This window comes from Odocoileus virginianus, chromosome 12 (assembly GCF_023699985.2).
Source record: "Odocoileus virginianus isolate 20LAN1187 ecotype Illinois chromosome 12, Ovbor_1.2, whole genome shotgun sequence".
NCBI classification, from domain to species: Eukaryota; Metazoa; Chordata; class Mammalia; order Artiodactyla; family Cervidae; genus Odocoileus; species Odocoileus virginianus.
The window spans coordinates 40,503,402-40,516,128 of NC_069685.1; the positions used below are offsets into that span (position 1 = coordinate 40,503,402).

At 39.4% G+C, this 12,727-nt stretch overlaps 1 protein-coding gene across 6 annotated transcripts in view; it reads right to left on the reverse strand.

Annotated features, from left to right (window-relative positions):
• The window catches only part of GUCY1A1 (guanylate cyclase 1 soluble subunit alpha 1), a 70,476-nt gene that overhangs the window by 24,306 nt on the left and 33,443 nt on the right, over window positions 1–12,727 (reverse strand). For all 6 annotated transcript variants that reach the window (XM_070474950.1, XM_070474955.1, XM_070474949.1 and 3 more), the window contains 3 exons: window positions 8,118–8,179; window positions 3,785–3,843; window positions 1,734–2,443 (listed from right to left, as the gene is read on the reverse strand). In XM_070474950.1, the coding sequence (XP_070331051.1) occupies window positions 1,734–2,443; window positions 3,785–3,843; window positions 8,118–8,179 (831 nt within the window). The remainder of the gene's footprint in view (window positions 1–1,733; window positions 2,444–3,784; window positions 3,844–8,117; window positions 8,180–12,727) is intronic.

Consider the following 12,727-nt stretch of genomic DNA (forward strand, 5'->3'; position numbering starts at 1 on the left):
TCATGTCCAACTCTTTGTGACCCATGAACTGCAGCACGCCAGGCTTCCTTGTCTTCTACTGTCTCCAAGAGTTTGCTCAGACTCATGCCTATTGAGTTGGTGATGCCTTCCAGCCATCTCATCCCCTGTTGCCCTCTTCTCCTCCTGCCCTCAAACTTTCCCAGCATCATAGTTTACACAGAAATCATGATTTTCAATCAACTATGCCCCAAATTCTTGCTTCCAAGCTTTCTCACCACGTGCCACACTGATGCTTCTGCTCCAGCGTTCTCGGCAGCAGCCATCAGCAGAAGAAGGCACAGGACCCCTGGGCGAGGGGGCTTCACGTGCCCATCTCGGGTCACAGGCTCACGTGTGTGAAGGAGACAGATGTGTACATGCGTGTTAACAAAACAGAGCCACAAAAGCAGCCTGGACGTCCTTCAACAGTGGACGGTTAACCAAAATACAGGATGACCACACAATGGGATACGACATGGCCTTTGAAAAAGTGAAAGAGGCCAGTGTCTAATGACATGGAAGGACACACACAGATATCATTTACTGATAAAAAAAGAACTGTAAAAAGTAGCTTTTTTGTTTTAAACAAAAATGTACATAATGTTTTTGATTTTGCAATGGACATCTTAAAGTGTTACCTATTTTTAAACATTTAGCTGTACTGTGTTTATCATAAAAAGTAATAAAGCTGTTTCCATCTGGGAGGACAGAGACTGTGTCTTCTGGATTAACTTGTCCAGAAGTCAGGCGCGTCGTGAGCCTTTCTATGAGCTCAGTTATACTATTGACTGTGATTTCCAAACTTCTTTTCTAAATCATGCATGGTTCTCTACTATGAGATGAGAGCAGAACACTTTCTCCCACATTTTCTAACAGTTAATCAAACAAGTTATTGATTTTTTCCATGTCCATTCAATATGGACTTAAGAATCCATTTAGTTGCCTCCTCTAAGAAACAAGTCATTTTTGTTTCTTTGTTATAGAAATCCTCTTATTATCCAAATTAAGTCAGCTATTTCGTGATGATCGAAGCCATATTTTTACGTAAGTATTTTTATAGTTCAGTTATAAAATACTCCATGAATATTTTCCAGGTGATGCTAATGGTAAAAAACCGACATGCCAATACAGGAGATATAAGAGATGTGGGTTCCATCCCTGGGTCGGGAAGATCCCATTGGAGGAGGGCACAGCAACCGACTCCAGTATTCTCGCTTGGAGAATCCCATGGAGAGAGAAGCCTGGCAGGCTATAGTCCATAGGGTTGCAAAGAGTCAGACACGACTGAAGTGACTTAGCACAGCACAGCACACAAAGATTTTAAAAGGTAGATTGCATTCAAAAAATATTTGTGAAGTAATGCCGTAAGTAAGCAAGCAAATGAACGCACAAAGAATCTTGTTTTAAATTTATTCCAGCCTTCAAAGTATTTTAGAATTATTTTAAACAGAAATATTTTATTAAAAATTTTGGGGAATTCCTTGGCAGTCCAGTGGTTAAGACTCCGCAAACTGGTCAGGGAACTAAAATCCCACATTCCCTTCACCCAAAAAGCCAAAAAACATAAAGTAGAAGCAACACTGTAACAAATTCAATAAAGACTTTAAAAACGGCCCACATTAAAAAATGTTTAAAATATTCTGAAGTGATACAGTATATTTTTACATTTTTCACACCCAGTCTTTAAAAGCAAAATCATTGATTCCATATCACAACAGGACAACTGTTCTTACCCTGGAAGATTTCTTCACGGAGTTGTCCCACCTCCTCACTCGCACCAAGAACTGCATGTTCAGCATGGTCATAATGCCGCTGAAGGTCTGGCTGATTTTGGGGGTCAGGATCTCAAAGTACTCATCAAAATGAGGTTTCCCTTGCACATCTCTCCTGCTCATCAGCCGCCTGATGCCATGGCCGAGCTGCAGGATGCTCATATCTCTGTCCAGCATGAAGTGGAAAGGGAAGGTCTTGCAGAAGAGCGAGGCAGGGATGACCAGCGAGGACACGGGCTTCCCGGAGGGCGGGTGCGGCCGGGCGCTCCTGACGTGGACGGAATAGAGCTCGCAAGGCTGGTCCACGAACTCACGGCAGTCCTGGTGCAAGCGAGAAGGCGTCGGGGAAACCTCCACTTCCGTCTCATACAGTATGCGAGCAGCTGCCTTAATGATGCCGGGGAGAATCAGGGAAGTGATCCTCTTGGGGAAGAAGTAGTAAACATGTAAGATATTGGGATCTTTGTCCAGGCACAGGATGGACGCGTCTTCAAACCTGCCCTTCTTTTCTGCTTCTTGACAGTGGCTGCTCTGTTTCAGGAGCGTGCTGAAGCTATTTAAAAAATCTTTCAGGGTTCCTCCAACCACACCTAGGATGTATTCATCTTCTTCATAACATATTTTAAAAAGCTCCTCACCAAGAGATTCTTTGAGGATCTCCACCGGAACTCCTGAAAGCACAGAACACATTTTCTGCCATATCATATGCATCATCTTGGCAGGGCTGTATTTTTACTACTGTTTTTAATACCACCTAATCTGACAATTTAGCTTGCTTTATATCTGCTACTAAGAGTTCCAACCAAAATTAACCGTTTTTGTCCAAATTATCTGCATAAATTCATTTCTAAAATTCAAGTAACTCCAAATATAAACCCGAATTGGTTAATTATGAAAGAATGATCAGTTGAGTATAATATATGACTTTTTATCACCCTGAAACTTAACTGTAAAAGAGCAATTGAAATCACAGGATTAAACCTCTTTCAAAAGAAGTCTTCCCACCTTGTTAACATCAGAAACAGTGGCACATATTGTGAAGGGGTACTAGCCCCCTTGGAAGAGAAGCATCAGATACAGAATTAATTTATATCATTGGTGGTGAAATTCAGTTTTGTCATTTTTCCTGAGATGATATAAAGTAATATATTATAATAGCAATAAATATTATTATTATTATTATTATTATTATTGAGCAAAATAGCATTCTTGTTGTGTAATGTTACCTGAATGAAAAATGTGTTGGGAATGTATCATTTACTTTCCACAACTTTTCCTTCGCTAGTGTCCTTTATTCTTTAAACTCTTTGTACCACATTCTTCTCATCTGGAACTTGGGGAAACATGGAGGCCGTGTTCACAGCACTGCTGTGGTGTTTGTGGGCCATGTTAGAACTGTGCCTGACCCAGAGAGAGGGTTCAGTGCAAGTCAGCCATCAGCAGCAGCAGCAGAAGCAAATTCTTCAAATCTTCTACTTCAAAAAAAACCTCACCAGTTGGTCCATGTACTCAAACTTTGAAAAGGACAGTATGACAAAGTCACTCGTCTGCTTGATTCTTCCAAACTAAGTATTAATATGTGAGCAGTGCTCACATTTCTCATAATTGCTTCCAACCTTTAAAAAGTTACTTTTGTTACTATGTTGAGTAGAAGTTTTCATGCATAAATGAAGGACACTTAGTTACTAAGTTCAAGACCAAAGCATATGAATGTCTATGCATCAGCCTGCCAGGCAGCTTTATCTATTTCTCAGCAAATAAACATTGTAAGAAAAGGAAACGTTTGAAGTCAAACAAAGGTATAAGTATGAAAAAGAGTTATTCTTTACATTAACACAAAACATGATATTAAACATTTCACATTGGATGTTACCACCAAATAAACATGAATATTTTAAAGAAAATATTAGTTCTCCAGGTAAATATTTTCTAGGAACAGAAAATTTTAGTTTACAGGTGAAATAGTTCTATAAACAAATTATTTCCTAATTTCACATACTTAATTCTATTACCTGCTGCAATTGCTTGGTCTGCAATTATTTTTTCAAAGTCTTCTCTTTCCAAAGATTTCCTGAAATTATTTCAACATCTTAAATTATAAACTGACAAATGAATGCTAAAATTTCAGATTATAACATACAGAAATGATGACAGAAAATAATTTAAATTACCTTCTCTGTAGAGGCAAATCTTGACAGCCGAGTTTAAAGGAAAGGAGCAGTGACATGTACAAACCGAATCAATGTTGGAAAACCCCAAAATATACATGATCTAGACTGTTTCATCACTTTTTATAAAGTATAGTTACCTTTGAAACTAACTTCATATAAGCTAATAGTACAGAGGTTTGTACTGACAGAAAACCCTGTGGTACAAAATGGCCAAGGAAGATAATAAATCAGGATGGGCTTTTCTGATAAAGCAACCAAGAAGAAAAATCTACCTACTGATGGATTTCACTTCTAAGTAAGTCCTTATTTATTTTCTAAAGCAAATACACAGAATATGCTACTTTTAGGTTTTAGGTTCTATATATTTAACTATCAGGCACCATCACATTAAACTTTTATCCTTGATCTAATATAAAATTAGTAACTAAAGAAATTAATTCCTTATTCAGTTACTGAACTGCTTTAAGTAGCACAGAAGTTTATAATATATTTATATAATAATAATTAATATAATTTAATATATATGATTAATGATATATGATAATAGCATACATTTGACTGATAGAAGGTTTTTGCAATTTCAACTGGACAACTTGTTGATTCATGTTTGCTTAATTGTTTTTTTTGATGATTTCTGATAGTGATAACTGATTAAAATCTAATTTACAAAACTACTAAAGCATATTAAAAGATACCCAAGTTATTTTGTGGTTCAGTTTGCTATTAGACAAGCCATGATCACAAATAGGCATAAATTGAAAATATTATATCAAACATATTTCAATAAAGCATGATACATGTAGAGAAATTTCAAAAGAAAAAAATTTTGACAAGGAAAATCACGCCACTGGCTACTTGATCACATAAAGGTATACTGCTTATAACATGAGACAAAAGACTGTTCAAAATTGGGAAACAAGTATGTCAAGCCTGTATATTGTCACCCTGCTTATTTAACTTATATGCAGAGTACAACATGTGAAATCCTGGGCTGGATGAATCACAAGCTGGAATCAAGATTGCTGGGAGAAATATCAACAGCCTCTGATATGCAAATGATACCACTCTATGGCAAAAAGTAAAGAGGAACTAAAGAGCCTCTTGATTAGGGTGAAAGAGGACAGTGAAAAATCTGGCTTAAAACTCAACATTCAAAAAACCAAGACCATAGCATCCAGTTCCATCACTTAATGGCAAATAGGTGGGAGAAAAGTGAAAACAATGGCAAATTTTATTTTCTTGGGCTCCAAAATCACTGCAGAAAGTGACTGCAGCCATGAAATTAAAAGATGCTTGCTCCTTGAAAGAAAAGTTATGACAAACCTAGACAACATGCTAAAAAGCAGAGATATCACTTAGCCGACAAAGATCCATCTGGTCAAAGCTATGGTTTTTCCAGTAGTCATGTTTGAATAGGAGAGTTTCACCATAAAGAAGGCTGAGCACCAAAGAATTGATGCATTCAAATTGTGGTGCTGGAGAAGCTTCTTAAGAGTCCCTCGGACTACAAGGAGATCAAACCAGTCAATCGTAAAGGAAATCAACCCTGGATATTCATTGGAAGGACTGATGCTGAAGCTGAAGTTCCAATACTTTGGCCACCTGATGCGAAGAGCCAACTCACTAGAATAAGACCCTGATGCTGGGAAAGATTGAGGACAGGAGGAGAAGATGGGCAACAGAGGATGAGATGGTTGGATAGCATCACCGACTCACTGGACTTGAGTTTGAGCAAAGTCTGGGAGATAGTAAGGGAGAGGGAAGCCTGGAGTGCTTCAGTCCATGGGGCCACAGAGAGTTGAACATGACCTAGTGACTGAACAACAACAGTCAGAAAGATATTCTTATCTAAATAACTTGGGGATCAGGCTATGATATTACATCTAGTTTGAATTAGATACCCCCAACCCCTTGTTATATACTATATTAGTCAGTCTTCAGATTTGTTCCTTCTTCTCATTTAAGCAACTTAGCTAAGTCAAACATCACACAGTGACATTCAAAATAAGCTCCCTAACTTTACCTTCAAAATTTTTTTAAAAGAAGGCATATATCTGCATGTACACCAGCAAATGAAGTGTGTTATACACACAGGCAGACATACACCAGCCATGAGTTCACACATGATGTGATCAAAAGGTCCTAGGAAAAGATAAAAGCAAAAGCTTGAAACCAACCCTAAAGGGTATCATAATGACTGTATAAAACTCATTCACTTAAAACTGGTGGTGGGTATGCCGTATGACTCAGGGAAATCAAATCAGAGCTCTGTAACAACTTAAAGGGGTGGGATAGGGAGGAGGATGGGAGGGAGGTTCAAGACGGAGAGGACGTATGTATACCTATGGCTGATGTTTGGCAGAAACATCATGTTGATACTGATGTTTGGCAGAAACCAACACAATTCTATAAAGCAGTTATCCTTCAATTTAAAAATAAACAAATTTAAAATTTTAAAAATGGTGCTGGGCGGGAAAGTGAAGTTCCCCTCAACAGTCAGCACGCTGACCTCAGTAGAAATGGCAGCCGACCTGCCAGAAAGATGGGGGAAAAGGCCCAACATAGCCAAGAATTAGAGAAACAAAGCAGAGACAAGCCATTTGGCATCATCAGCATACAGTCTCACAAGAGAAAAAGTCCCTCTTCTTATTTCAACAGTGGTCTAATCATTAGGACAATTTAAAAGTATGATCAACTCTTTAAGAAGTCAAAGAAGAAGAAAAAGATTTTTCAAAATTTCAAATAAAATCATTTCTTTAAGGTTTAAGTTTTTTTGTTTTTTTTAAAGAGCTCCATCTCTGGGAACACATCCTAATTGAATATCAGCATCAAGCTTAGGCATATTTCAGGACACCAAGCCCTGGGAATAAATTCTGAGTCAACTGGCTGCCAAGGCCTCAGGCAGACAGACACAGTAGCACAGCTTCAGGACTTGCTGGCTATCTTATCAGCCGGACTGAGAATTAAGGTCAGAGGCTTCTGGAATGCTGTCCATATCACTCTGCAAACACAGCTTCTGTCAGACACATAGATTCACACTCTCTTTTTGGACCTGTCTCTGACCCCTTCTTGGCTTGCCTGCTGCCTGCAGCCTGGGACCAGTTAGTCAGCAAGCGAAATTAAGCCCAGAAAACTCACAGAGCAGATGATCCCCTCCTGAGCAGCAGACAGATGGATGAATGTATAAAATATTCCCGACAAGGGTACTGGTTTGCAAAAATTGCAAATTCAACTCTGAAATTTGAACGCAAGTGTTTATTGTGGTATTTACACAGCAAATAATCCTTCAATTTCTGGGAAACCAAAACAAAGCCAAATCAGTAAATGAGCCAGCAGTAAATGTGCAAGATGTATTTGTAAAATGAACTCTAAAAATCAGGGATTGTTTAGTTTTTTTTAATTCACCTTATATACGAAACTGTTACAGAAAGCTTTCTTAAAGAAAATTTCAAAGACAGAGTAGAAGAAAAAGTATCACTAGAACAGGTATCTGAATATCACTATAATCAGTATAACCAAGCTAGTTAGGAAAATACTGAAACACTTCCGTAAGGACTGATCCAGCTGTCGCCCCACTCCTGAGTTGTCCACCTCTTGCTCCCACATCCTTCCCTCCTGATGCAGGAGCTAAAAATTTAACCTATGTATTATTGTAAAGTAATCAGCCTCCGATTAAAATTAATTAATTTTTAAAAACTGTGGCTCAGGCTGGGGCGAGGGGACAGGCAGGCTACACTGGGACCTGTCCCCAGATTCTTGGCACTGTTCTTCAAGCAGGAGTCTCCTCTGATCCACGCCTTCACTTTGTTAAATATTTCAGAAATTACACCCTAGCAGAAAAGAATAGGCCTTTTGGGAGTTTACTAAATGGAGCAGCACAGGATAACATGGTTAAAATCATGGGCTCTGAAAAACCCAGGCTTCAAACTCCGTTCTGCTAGTTCCCAAACAGCTATAAAATTCTAGACATTTTATAGAAACCTGAGCTTAGTGACGTATGAACTGTGAAAAATGAACACACTTCCTTTCAGATTAGTGGCAGCTAAAATGCTTAGCCCAGTTCCTGGCATACCAAAATGATTCATATATGTGATACACCACTAAGCACTGGTTATTAGTGGCTGTGTCAGTGATTGTAACAGGAGATTCATGCAACTGAAATAATTCAATTTACCTGTTTTCCTTTATTTTGTGTTTTGCCAATGTTCTCTGAAGGGCAAGGTTCAGACGCTCAAACTGAAAATTGAAAAGAAAAGTTTTAAACACTCCCTTAAATAATCATTTTCTTGAAAATATATACTTCACTAAATTTCTTCTGAGAGCTTGTCAGGAAGAAGCAGAAGCATTGCTACTTTAATGACAAGTGTAGTTGAACTGCCCCTGTGGAAAAAAGGACTGATTTTCAACGGCTCGCACATTTGGGAAGAAGCCAAGAACACAAACGAACTTGAATCTGGATGTGGGCTGTGCCCCTGGTGGGTGGTTCCGACCGCCACGGAGCTGGAGTCACACCAGAGACTCAGTTTGGTGAAGTCAGGCACCCCTTCCTCCAGGTCAGGAAATCCCTCGGACATGCAGCCAGGACTTCAGTCTCAGCAGGGCTCAAGCCAGGAGACCCTCATTCCTTCCACAGGCCCATAGCAGCCCCCTACCCCATGCTGAGGTCCTCCACCCTCCCACAGTCTCACATTCTGCTCATGTATCATTCCTGTCTCTTCCTGCTCTAGAAACTCCAAGCATCTGTCTCTTCCCTTTCTTTTATCCCTTAAATCCAATCTGTCACCGAGTTCAGTTGATTACTGATTGAAACAAATCTTGGATTTCCCCAAACTTGTACTCATTTCTTTTCCTTGAACAAACAATCTTCACAAAATACTTACAGTGTTCTTCTCTTTTACTGATTTCTGAGTATCTCATGAATCTTCCTAGATTGCAAAATACTTGTATGTAAGCCTGCATAGTTTTAAATACTGGTTGACAATTAATATCTCTTAGCAGCTTGCTCTCCCTAACCAGTTAATAAGTAGAAAGTAAATCATTGGTAACTTCTTTACATTCCATAAAAAAAAAATTCTATGTATCTGCATGTGTATACAGCTGCCTTCTGTAGTTTATCCAGAGGACAGTGGAGAATTCTCTGGCTCTGTCCCAAGTTGTGAAATTCCTTTTTCCTTAAGAACTATTTATATCCCTCTTAGACTTTCCACTGGTCAAGTGAGACAGTAAAGTTAAGCAAAATCGACCAAGCTTCTGTTTTAATGAAATTATGAAAAGAACTTTTGGTTTCTAAACAGCATATATTAATAGAACTTCAACGTGAAATTTCTTGAAAGACAACACAAGTGCTGAAAAGAAATAAAATAGAACTTAAATTTACCCATATACCAATTTTTATGATGGTTTAGATAAGGAGAGAGAGAAAGAAGGGCTGGAGAGTGCCAGGCCAGCAGGCAGATTCTGAGCAAGGGCCCAGAACCCTGTGGCAAAGGGTGATTGCCTAGCAGGCAGAGAGCAGGTTTACGAAAGGAAATGTGGGCGTGTTCTTTTAAATCAGGGAAGGAAGAAGGAAACATTAGACTTGAGACCCTAAAGGAGGCAGGAGCAGACAGCCTAGGGTGCTTAAGAAGGCTTTAATATCTCAAGGGCATTTTTGTTTGTTTTTTTCTTATCCTTATGTACTGCTTTTTATTTCTATAGGTTATATTCTTTTAAGTGGAATCCTTAAAATCTATGGATTTTCAGCAGCTCAATTTTCAGTAGCTCTTTCCAGATCAATTTCATAAAAGTTTGTAGCCATTGGCATTCCCATCAGTTATATATAAGACTGCCAGTATCAGCTTCACCCCATCAAGGGGCTTTGACTTCATAGAGAGTGACTCTGGAATCACAAACACTACCAAGTCTTTGTGGATGAAAACCCATGAAACTCTGGGTTGCTGGGAGTTTTGTCCTTCTCTAAAACCTATTCAGACAGAAAGTGTGTGCGTGCGTGCTTGCTCAGTCGTGTCTGACTCTTTGCAACCCAATGGACTGTAGCCCGCCAGGTTCCTCTGTCCATGAGATTTCCCAAGAAAGAATACTGGAGTCGGTTGCCATTTTTCCCCTCCAGGGGATCTTCCCCACCCAGGGATAGAAGCTGCGTCTCCCACAACTCTCGAGTTGGCAGGCAGATTTTTTTTTACAGCTGAGACACTGTGAGGAAGAGGGGTCATCAATGACATGATGGTCACTGCCTGCACAGAAGATCTTGGTTGTCCTTCAAGCATTTGCAACCTGACATTTTTTTTTTCTTATTTTCTGTCTTCTCCACTAGAATAGAGACTCCAAAAGAGCAGGGAAGATCTGTTTAGCTCACCACTGCATGTCAGGCCCCTAGAAAGTACCTGGTCACAGGAGATGCTACCTACATACTGATGGAATGAAGGGAGAAAGGAATGAATGCACATCATCTCCCCTGTCAGCCATTCCAAGTCCTGAAGGTTTAGTCTGTGACATCTATATCAGTGAAGCAATATAATTCAGTATATAATTCAATATAATTCAGTACAGCGATGTTACCATTGCAGCTTGCTCGAAAACACAATTTATATTATTTCCAAGTTAAAATAATTTGAATTACATTTGCCTATACATGATTTACTGCTCTGACCAGGAACTTGGGATGGACGTCAAGGAAAGAAAATCCATCCATTTCTGCCCCTGAAGACTTTCTCCTTCCTCACCTCGAGTACTAGTGGAAATATCACCATCCTCTCTCCTCCTCTTGATCTTTTGGTTAAATCCCTAGGACATGTTTTTACCATTCTCAGTCTGTATTCTTCCTGGTCTTTCATTTCCTTCCCAATGCCACCAGGAACTTCTTTTTCTAGTCCTTTTCTCCTAACATATGTGCTATCATTGTAAGGAAGGACAAATGGTCCCTCTCTCTCATTGCTGGAGTTCCTAGAACAGGTGTCTTCCTGACTTTCTATGCTGAATCAGAACTGGGGAGCTACTGTATAGCATAGGGCCCTCTACTCAATATTCTGTAATAGCCTATAAGGGGAAAGAATCTGAAAAAAGAATGGATACATGTATATGTATAACTGACTCACTTTTCTATACACCTGAAACTAGCACAACATTCTAAGTCAACTCTACTCCAATAAAATTTTTTTTAAAAAAAGAATTTGCTTTTTTTAAGTAAAAAGTTCTGAAGTCCTAGCCAAGCTGTAGCAGCCTGCGTTAGTGATATCACAGCTAAACAGGCTCTGGTGTCTGCTTTCATCATACACGACTGCTCCTCTGGAAAACTGTTATAAATTCAAAACAAGACAAAACAAAACCCACAAGTTTTTCAGACAAAACATTTATTGGTAAAGGCTGCCAGTACCTAGAGCTTCCTACCTTGGTCCTAAGGCTTCTCGAGCACATCCTGAGCCTACACCCTGAGATGATGCAGATCACAAGAAAGTCAGGAGCACGACTCAACTTCCCTGAGATCTCACGCCTCATGACGCACATTCAATGACTGCAGAATGGCCCTGGAGGATACTAGTATATTAACACTTTAGGTACAACTGCCGTTTGATCCAGTATAGATGGGAACACTCTGAATGGAATTTCATTGCTCTGGTTTATGGATTAGTTGCTATTTCAGATGATTTTTAACTTTTCTGCATTTTTCCTTTTGGCCTAGAGGCTACATTAAGAAAGCTTATGTTTATGTAAGAGCAAAGAAAAGTCACTGAAAGGTTTTAAGTATGGCAGGACCTGGGATGGGGTGTTTTCTTTAGTTCTTAATGTTCTTCTAGAACAAGGAAATTTTAGCTCATAAGGATAATGGAATACTACTACTTTTTCTCTTCTTACAACCCAATATTTCACAACACATTCAGAGATTTCAGGAGCTCCTTCAGATCCCCTTAATCTCACAAGGTGTTTGACTTGGGGTAAGATCCTTCATATAAGCATGTGCTGCTGTGTGTTGTGTTGTCGCTTCAGCCACATGTCTGACTCTTTGCGACCCTATGGACTGTAGCCTATCAGGTTTCTCTGTCCATGGGATTCTCCAGGCAAGAACACTGGAGTGGGTAAGCCATGTTCTCCTCCAGGGGATCTACCCAACCCAGGGATCGGACCCGCATCTCTGATGTCTCCTGCATTGGCAGGTGGGTTCTCTATCACTAATGCCACCTGAGAAGCCCTCATATAAGCATTTGTGACTCGATTCACTTCAGGAAATGGGTTCTGATTTGCCACAACTGTAGCTAAGATCATGTTATTTTAGCTAAGATGCAGTTATTTTAAAAACACTTTGCTTGAGTGAAGTATGCCTGAAAGATAAAGACCAATACAGTATACTAACATATATATATGGCATTTAAAAAGATGGTAATGATAACTCTATATGCAAAACAGAAAAAGAGACACAGATGTACAGAAGAGACTATCAGACTCTGTGGGAGAAGGTGAGGGTGAGATGTTCTGAGAGAATAGCATTGAAACAAGTATACTATCAAGGGTGAAACAGATCACCAGCCCAGGTTGGATGCATGAGACAAGTGCTCAGGGCTGGTGCACTGGGAAGACCCAGAGGGATGGGATGGGGAGGGAGGTGGGAAGGGATCGGGAAGGGGAACACATGTAAATCCATGGCTGATTCATGTCAATATATGGCAAAACCCACTACAATACTGTAAAGTAATTAGCCTCCAACTAATAAAAATAAATGGGGAAAAAATAAAATAAAATTAAAATAAAAACACTCTGCTTGAGGAGCTTACAGGATTATTGGGGAGAATT